This window comes from Ostrea edulis, chromosome 5 (genome assembly GCF_947568905.1).
Source record: "Ostrea edulis chromosome 5, xbOstEdul1.1, whole genome shotgun sequence".
Lineage (NCBI taxonomy): Eukaryota > Metazoa > Mollusca > Bivalvia > Ostreida > Ostreidae > Ostrea > Ostrea edulis.
This window is the reverse complement of record NC_079168.1, coordinates 67720699-67730494: the sequence shown is the minus strand read 5'-3', so window position 1 is coordinate 67730494 and position 9796 is coordinate 67720699. Positions and strand designations below refer to the sequence as shown.

The window sequence follows — 9796 nt, the reverse complement described above, 5'->3', positions numbered from 1 at the left end:
TACAGTATCTGTCATCCTCTCCGCTAATTTCTTTGTCCTGTGTTTTTTAAGCGTGCATTAGACATCTCTCCAGTGTGACTGGGTTTGTCTTGATTCCTGGTAAATGCGTACAGACAAGATTTCCAGCTGACTTCTTCTGTAAATTTGTCATCATCTTGTGGTGAATTTAAACAGTAATACTGCTGCATTTGTAGACTTGAGATTTAAGATCTGCATGGATCATCAAAAGAGTTTTTGTTTGTAGATTAAAAGCCATGGGTCACATTCAGGTGCATTGTGGTATGACTATATTTCAATGTGCTTGTGTCTTGCACAAATACTTTTAATAAGTTCAAATTTAGTGCAGATTTGCACTGTAGATAAAACTGCACATGAAGAAAAAAATGCCCCCCTAAAAAGTGATCTTATGAATTTTCAAAAAATGTTATGTGGTTTTTTTTCTTTGACAGCTCTAGATAAACTTGGACACAGACACATTTACAACCTTGGAATGTCAGTGGAGGTGGTGCAACCCAACATTGTGTTTGACATAGCCAGTCTGATGCTGTATGGGACACATGCCACGCCCATCAGACTGAAAATCCTTCTGGACAGACTCTTTAGTGTTCTTCAACATGAGGAAGTCCTGCAGGTCCTTCAGGGGTTTGGTTGGACTTATGAAGACTATGCGAGGGGTTACATACTGCAGGTAAATAACTCTGTAAGTTTCCAAAACAAACATAAGCTACTCAGGGGATCTAACATTGAATTTTGTCATTGGGATCAACTTAGGGGGGGGGGGGGGGGGGGGTCTCTGGGGACTAAGCCTTTATATTATCCATTTAGTCATGCCATGGGGAACAGGATGATAATGGTCAAGGGAAGTAATTCTAGTGGCTAAACTTTTAATATGGTTAAGGGAATTAACTCTAAGAACTAAACTTGTGTGTGTGTGTGTGTATATATATATATATATATATTGGTTTTGTCTCTAGAAACAAAGTTAATATAAGGTTTGGAAGTGGGTCTCTTGATATTTCGTAGAATATTTGACCAATCTTTAAATGACTCAGTGGAAAGTACCCTCAGGGTCTTGTTCATTGTGTTGAATCAAGGAAAATATGGTTTTGAGTTTTGATGTGGAAATCTTTACTGAAAATATCTGGAGGTCAGGAGATATTGTCCATTATTCATTACTGGAGACCTTGTATATCTATATCACCTATGGTTCTGATCATCTAGATGACACCCTTATGATTTCTGTAACAGTGTGCAGGAGATGATGACATGTGGCAGTAAAACTGCTTTAGATAGAAAGGATTCATCATTCAGTGCATTTAAGTCAAATGTACCCAAATGCTGAATTTCTTAATTAACAATTCACCTGACTACTGGCCTGTGTTCATTTTCACATAAAATCTTACAACTAAGATAAAAATTTGTCTCTGCTAAAGTGCATTATATTAAATTGAGTGCAATTATGCTGTAAGTTTTATCACCTATGTATTTACTTATTAGTTTTGCTCATTCAGAAATATATGAGGCTACTGGATTTCTAGAAATAAACTTCAGTGCTCAAATAAAAGAAAACTCAAATTTAGATTTTAGATTTTTGTTGTTGTTGAGAAATGCAAGTCTGATAGAAGTTTGACTGACATACTGAGGCAGTGGTGTGTTGAAATTAATGTGACTGATACTGATGAAAATTTGCTATTTGTGTGTGGAGGTTTGTTGACATACTGATATTTGCTATTGTTGCGCTGAAGTTTGACTGGCATACTAATCAATGTATTGAAGTTTGACATAGTGAAATTGTGCTGCCTCTGTATATGTCCATCATACCTTAAACAAAAGAAGGGAAATATATTGTGATTGCAACTCTTATGTTGAACTGTCTCCAGTTTTGAAAAAAAAATATGAATGAAATAGGACAAGCAAGCTTGTTGGCATTTCCTTTTTAATGTGCAAAACTTTCTTTGTCATGTTTAAACTTGATGAAAAGTTTTTCTTTCTGATCAGGTTTTTAACAATGTGGCAAATCATTTTTTGCAGCATCCTAGAGCCATAAAACGGCACACATGTCTCAGTGGTGATTTTTACTTCAAACAAAATCCCTCTCTTGGCAAGTCATCAAAGTTACTGAAGACAGATAGAGGAAAATTGAAATGGGAGGTTTTGTCAAATGTGCTTTTTCTTAAACATTCCATTATAGCTTGTATTTGGTTGTATGGTTTTAATGTCAAAACATGATTTTCACATTAAGACAAACTTTTGCGTACATTTGCTTTTGGTGTAGATATATGGGGAACACGTGTGTTTCTTTTCCAAGGTAATTGCAGTACACAGGGGGACATGATATTTAGGAAGACCCCTGTACAGATAGCTCCAATGCTAAACATTATTAACGCCACTTTGCAAATCACAGCCATTTTACATAAAAGCTGGTGGGGAGCCTGATTAGCCAGATAGACACAATTGCTCATTACTGCAAGTTATTTCAAAATTGCCCCCAAAAACAATCTGACTTTGAAGAAATCTTTGTAGATTTGCTTCGACAGGTCGTATCCCTTTCTAGAATAGTTGCTTGCAGTTTTTTAATTGCAGGGACTTTGTGGAATGTGACAAATAGAATTTTCAAATCAGCTTGTCATTAGCAGTGCCACTATTAGATGACTTCACTTAACATTTTTTTTCTCTCATTGCATCAGAACAAAAGAAAACGATTCCTTGCTCTTCATCATTCATTCTTTAAAATTATCATCAGAATAAATAACAAATAAATGTAGAAGCACTATTCACTTTGTCTTGAAAAACCCAGAAACACAGCAGAAGCAATGTGATTTAAGTTTGGGACAAGATAGAGGTACATATGTTAGATAAAAAGAGGTTTTCCTGTAATATCACATCACAGAGACAAACTCTGATGTAATTGTACCTAGCAAACAGGTTTCACATGACGCTTCTAGAGAGCCGAATACAAACATGATATATAAACAGTATGGTGCCACTATCTTCTTGATTTTAGTCAGCATTTGACGTCAATTTTAAGCATTTAGAGGAGCAGGCTTGGTTTGTTATCTTCACTGTCGACTGGGAGCTTTTTTTATTGATGGCATATTAAAGTCCTTAATATCAAAAGTTCTGTCCTGATCAAAGTCTCAAAAATGTTTGCTGCTTGAGTGAAATTTTTATGATAAACACCTGATGCTCTCATTGAAATAATTATATCTCACATAAACATAGTTTTCATGATCGGTGGTCATAGCTCTGTAGGCGCTCTTGAATCAGGAATCCAGATTATGTTATGTCAAGTGTCACAAATGGTACATGTAGGTACAAGTTCGTTCTGTAATGGTTTGATTTTTGTCCGATCGTTTGATTGGTTCGTATTCCTTAGGGTTCATATTCAATAGATTCATTTGCAAAGAAGTCGCACTATATGATGGTCATGGGTGCCATGAAAGTGACATCAAAATGTTTGAATAATATTACTTTGTGTCATATCAGATTCAGATTGTTGTACATTGTTATGAATTTTCTAAAAATTGTGTCATTCGAATTGAGGCTGAAATTTGATCAGAATACATAAATAACTGTTAAAAAATTCCACATTATTTACAAGAAATGTTTCTTCTATGGTAAATTATCTGCTAACCTGGCTTGTATTGGCATTTGATGCATGAATCTTGATTATTTTTCATGGTTTCCGATTTACATTTAGAATTTATTTCATGTACACAATTTGCCCAGCAAGCAATATACACCATATTAATTTGCCAAGACATAACATTCGATGGGGACAAATGTTTTACAGAACCAACTCTTGTGAAAGAGGCCCCTTAGGTCCCTGTCTGATAATAATGTCTTTTGTGTATCAGCATTCTTCATACCCATGATACTCCTTGGTGTCTTATTTGTGAAATTGTTGTTTTATTGTGTCCGAGAAAGAGCAATGGTGTCCAAATTATTACCATACGTATGGCCCTTGTGAGACCGTTCCGTTGACTAGCAAGTTAATAAGGTCTGACTTGTAAACCAATAAGGATGGTTGTGTTCGGAGTTTTATGAGGGACTTGGGTTCCTCTTTTATTTGTAGCTTATACAAGTTTTTAATACAGCCTGTTTTTATTGTCATTTTTTGGAGATGGTTGACATATAAATAGATAGAAAGTGTTATGGACATGCAAGGGAAATGAAACCAGACAAAGCTATGTGTTAGGATTCAAGTCAAGGTGTCTGCAATGTCGATGGTTGCAGAGACAGGGTCATGGTCACACATCTATACAAGGATATAATGAAAGCGTTGACGGATCATAATTTCTTGCAAAATTGTTTACTCAAAAACTTGTGTTTATTGATCAACAAAGTCCCATCTTGTGGACTTGTTTGTCTATTAAAATGGAAAATGATTAGTTTATTTCTAGAAATATATTCAAGACAATTGAAAATAAAATGAAGATACTTATGACAGACAGGTAGATATTCTATAAAGAGGCATGGAAAAATGATTCTTTGTTCCTTGCATTTTTTCAGGACTCTAATGGGCAAGTGTTGGACAAGTGGAGTATTGCCTCTCGGGAGGAAGAACATGTTATTCTACAGCAGTTTTTACGATTTGGCGAAACAAAATCCATTGCCCAAGAAATCATCCTCCAAGACAGCAAGGACCAACCAGATTTGTTTTTTAAAGCTGGAAACCGCTCAGATTCAGAGATCAAAAAGTTTATTGAAAGAAACAATCACTCTATGCAATCCTACATGAGATCTCTTGATTCTCGTCATTTATTTGGATCCAGGATTCCATTTGTCCCAATAGATGGACGTTTGCTGTCAACAACATCATCTTTATCAAATTTCTCACCTCCTTCTTCTAGAGAGCTCCGCCCTCCTGTTGTCACTGCTGGAATGACTTCCTCTAGTCCAAATTCAGGATCACCGTTGGGAAGGCTACAAACCATGCAGCCATTTGATTATCGTCGGGATCAGGGTAGCCCTGCTCTAAGTCCAGTCGTACCAGACAAACGTTCTGGATCCTCACCCAGTCTGAGCCCAAGGAATCTCAGCTCCACCCCTCCTTCTTCGCAGCCTGTAACACCCCCATTTACGCCTATAAAAGGATTAGAGAACCAGGACCACTCTCCTCTGTCCTTGGCGAAGATTCCGATGACACTGCCAATCCTTCCACCAAAAGACAATCAAGGCATCAATGCAATAGATTATTCCACCAGTAAGGACTCGCCTGTCTCACCCAACTCAATCTTCTCAGACAGAAAGCTCAAACACATCAGAAAATCAAACAATCCTGTCAAGCGACAGTGGAATCCCTCACCTGGCTTTGGAAGCACTTTTATCGGACCTAATGGTAAGAAGCGTGTATTATGTACTGCTTGTAACAAAACTTTCTGTGACAAAGGAGCCCTGAAAATTCACTACAGTGCAGTTCACCTGAAAGAAATGCACAAATGCACTGTGGATGGATGCAACATGATGTTCAGCTCTCGCAGAAGTCGAAATCGACACAGCGCAAACCCAAATCCCAAACTACACATGCCCCAAAAGAGAGTGAAAATGTCTGATGGCAACTCCTTGAATGATGACTCAGACAAGTCACTGGCATGCAGTCCCCCACCTACAATGGTGATGCCTCCTACCTTGGGACCACATGGCACAATTCCACCAATCGATGGAAAAGACATTCATCCGGCCACACAGGCAGCATTCTACGCCGAGCTTAATGCACACTTATCAATGTTTCCCACACCAGAAAAACGATACAAACTTTTTCATAATGATGAAGGGCCAAAAGATTTCAGCATGTTGAATAACAGAGATTCTAAGTTAGAGTCTGATGGAGAGAGCATTTCTGACAAAGAGGATCGACAGAAAATGGTGTCACCCACTCAGAGAGCAAGCAGACGAAAAAATAATATTCCTACTCGCTACAAACAACCAACAGAAAATTTCTCAGATGACAATTCAGATGAAAAGGACTCCTCTAAAGAAAGTATTACTGAGGGAAGATATTATCATAGGAGAAGCAAGATTGCAGAGTCGTTAGAAAGAGAGAGATCCTCTAGTCCTCATTCTCAGAGGTACTACCTCAATCTCTCACTAGCAGAGGTAGATACTACAGACAAAAAAGAAGACCAAGATAGTCCCTCACGGAGAGACTTTCCCAAAATCGCCTCTCTCTTGTCCAAGTCACCTGGATATGATTCTCAGGAGGCATTAGATTTCTCTAGGCCAAAGAAAAAAGTTGAAGAAGAGTCAGAAATGGAAATTGACTTAAATATTTCTGAGGTGAAGGGGTCAGTATCTGAAGAAGAATCTGCAGCGATGGATGACAAGGAGGGATCACATGTATGTGATAGATGTGACAAAAGCTTTTCAAATGATGCATCCCTGCAGTACCACATCAAGGTTATGCACAAGAGTAATAAAAATGCTAAGCCCACATCAGAATTCAGCAGTCGCAAAAGAAAAACATCCAGACCAGAGGAAGAATCAGACGACACAGCAGACGAAAGAGAGAGTAAGAGAAGGGAAGATGAAGAAAATCACCAACCAGTCAAATGTACACAGAGCAATGGGAATGGGAAGTTACAGGAAGAAGGGGTGGATGATGGGATGGAAGATGAGGAGGACAGGGACAGCGGAACAGAACTTAATGAAATTTGTCTGGAGGAGAATGAGATATCTGTCAACTGCCATATCTGTGAGTCCAAGTTCAAGGACAATTTAGCTCTGAAAGAACACTTTGAAGTGAACCATCCAAAGGAGATGTTCAACTGTACAGTAAAAGGGTGCGAAAAAATCTTCTCCACACGAAAAAGCCGGAATAGGCACAGTCAAAACGACAATTTACATCGACATTTGTGTTCTGAGAAACAGAACGGAATAGTTTGAATCTCATTAGAAAATCTACTAATCACTCTAGTGCTTTATTTATTCACTCTCATTGTTTTGTTGAATTATTTTGTAAATGGTTTAACTTATTACAACTCACAAGCCAACAAATTAAAAACATACTCTTAGAGAACAAACCGCTCAAAGTAATAAATATATATTAGCTATGACTGTGAAGCACATTTACCGATTTTGAGAAAATTTGTGGAAAAGTATGTAAAAAATAAATTAGAATATCCTTAGAATTCATCAGTTTAGATATGGAAAGCATTTCAAATTATGAAGTATAATTATTATAAGATCTATGCAAGTTCCAGAGTAAAACCTTAACACTAATCCGTTATTTATACTGGATGTACACATTGTCAGTATTATATACATAATTACATGCAATACAATGTATATGTTAGATGTCTCAGTGTTGTTATGCAAAGTGTTGTGAAGGTTTGGTTTTATTTAAATAAATCTCAGGTAAAATGCACTTAGCTAAGTTCTAGTGATACATCTTTTTTGCATTAATGTTAACGGAAAACCTTGTAAATTTTTTGTTCTAGTGTGATGAGAATTTCCCTTAGTTCATAAGGAATTTAAGAAAAGATGGCCAAATTTTAAGGACATTTTTTAAAATTAGATTTTACAAGGTTTTCTGATGTTGTTCTGCATGCATAATATTAACACCATATACATGTACACTCCTGTGGAAAGGGAGGTAATACAATATTAAATCTCATAGTTTACATATGTTTTTTCCATTTTCTCCTGTAGAAAAGCAGTGTTTGTAATGAAGTATTTTTGTAGTTATTTTATTGAATTATAAAACTAAAACCCTGATCACTTATCGGATGCAATGTCTGTACAGGTAGTGAACTTTGTGTAGTTTATCTGTGTCAGTTGTAGTTCAGCGTGTGCTTTAATCAGATATTCTCACTTCCCACTCCTCTAAAGAGTCACTGTCTCATTCAAGGTGTGTTGTTTTCCTTTGACATTTTAACAGCACAAGAGGCATTTATTTGAAAGTTTCCAAAAAGGACTATTTGATAAAATTCATTGACTTCCACTTCTCTCATTCCTTTCGTCTCAACTTCAAAGTTGAAAATGATTGGTTGGTTTTTTTTCTTAGTTACTGACTGAATTATCAAAATTTTGTATAGGTTTTTTGTGCTGTTTCATTGCATTTAAGACAGGTTCTCTTTATGGAAGATATCAAAAGAGATGTGTTATACGCACATTACGTTTTTTGTAGATCGGCAAATACACAAAGTATTATGTTATTTTATATTATTAATATTATGCACTTTTAAAACTTTGTAATTATGCAAATATTTGTTTTTGTTATGACAAGAATCTAGTCAATTTTATATTATTTGAGCACATTTTGTATTGATTTTGTCAATATTCAAGTCCTGCCAATTCAGCGTTGCCAAAATCTGTATATTGTGTTGAAACACTTAGGTAGTGTTGACTGTGATAATACTGCTGACTAACCTACTCACCTCAGTCCCAGAACCTAATCCGAGTTTATCCCCAGTCCCGCTCCAGAACACAGCCCAAGTTTATCCCCAGTCCCACTCCAGAACACAGCCCGAGTTTATCCCCAGTCCCGCTCCAGAACAGAGCCCGAGTTTATCCCCAGTCCCGCTCCAGAACACAGCCCGAGTTTATCCCCAGTCCCGCTCCAGAACACAACCCGAGTTTATCCTCAGTCTCTCTCCAGAACACAGTCCGAGTTTATCCCCAGTCCCACTCCAGAACACAGTTGGAGTTTATCCTCAGTCCCACTCCGGAACACAACCTGAGTTTATCCTCAGTCCCACTCCGGAACACAGCCTGAGTTTATCCTCAGTCCCGCTCCGGAACACAGCTCGAGTTTATCCTCAGTCCCACTCCGGAACACAACCCCTCCTGTAGCCCACCACTCTGATACTTGTATAAGTAGAAAAGATCTCAATTAGCTTCTGCAATTACCTATCTTGTACAAAATAAAACTGATAACATTAACTGATGCTCTCAATTATTATTATGTATTCTGAAGCACAGTCAATTGTAACATCTCTGAGTAAACATACTTTGTGTGTTTTGTGGCTAAAAGAAAATTTCATTACATGTATTAACATAATTTTGCTTAAACTGTGTTCAATATAAACATATTCAACTTTGTATAATTACATTGCAAGATGTACCTGTGTCAATTGATGAGAGAGGGATGTCTTGTATTGGTTCACAATTGCTGGTAGTTTAACGATTTTCAATAGGGAAAACATCACTTTTGCCTAATATGGTTGTATCTTTAGTATGTGTTACATAGGGCACGTCACCATAACATTGGTTTCATTCATAGGTGTTCACGTTTTCAGTATTGGGTAGACATGTTATTTGTGCAATAGGCGAAAAACAATGAAGTTGTTATCATTTTATGCATAATTTATACAGACCACTTTTTTGTATCAGTATTAGGTTTAGAATAAAGTTCTTGTATACAATATTGTTGTTGTTGTAAAAAGATAAAAATTAATTTTCTGCTTTCCTGAGAAATAATGATGGCACAAACAGTTCTTGGCTAATTATTGGTGAAGTTAATGCTTCTTCTGCTGCTAAGGAAGAAAATTTGCATTTAGTGGTTTTGTGTAACCTGAAATGCTCAATGCCATCTGTAGGTCACTCGGGTGACCTATTGCTATCCTTTTCCATCCGTCATCATCCGCCATGCGTTAACATTTGAACATTTTCAGCTCCTTCTCTTAAACTACTTGGCCAATTTTGACCATATTTAGTGTCTATCATCTGTAGGGGAAGGGAAACTTGAATTGTGAAATTCATAACACATACGCAAAACTGTTAAATTTTTTTTTACAATTTTAAAAAGTCGTCTTTATCTGAGCATCTAGCAGACAAACTGAGTACATGTACATGG

The 9796-nt window shown here is 36.9% G+C and overlaps 2 protein-coding genes across 11 annotated transcripts in view; both read left to right on the top strand.

Moving 5' to 3' along the window:
- LOC130054712 (zinc finger protein basonuclin-2-like) overlaps positions 1-9365 on the top strand; it is a 55008-nt gene extending 45643 nt beyond the window's left edge. For 7 of the 10 annotated variants that reach the window (XM_056165239.1, XM_056165245.1, XM_056165241.1 and 4 more), the window contains 2 exons: positions 450-700; positions 4513-9365. In XM_056165239.1, the coding sequence (XP_056021214.1) occupies positions 450-700; positions 4513-6885 (2624 nt within the window). In that variant the 3' untranslated portion in view covers positions 6886-9365. The remainder of the gene's footprint in view (positions 1-449; positions 701-4512) is intronic. The other 3 variants (XM_056165242.1, XM_056165243.1, XM_056165240.1) reach the window with 1 other exon arrangement.
- On the top strand, positions 7981-8793 carry LOC130055001 (uncharacterized). Its single transcript, XM_056166143.1, has 2 exons — positions 7981-7987; positions 8384-8793. The coding sequence occupies exons 1-2, from the start codon at positions 7981-7983 to the stop codon at positions 8791-8793; spliced, it is 417 nt and encodes a 138-aa protein (XP_056022118.1).
- Positions 9366-9796: the final 431 nt, after the last annotated feature.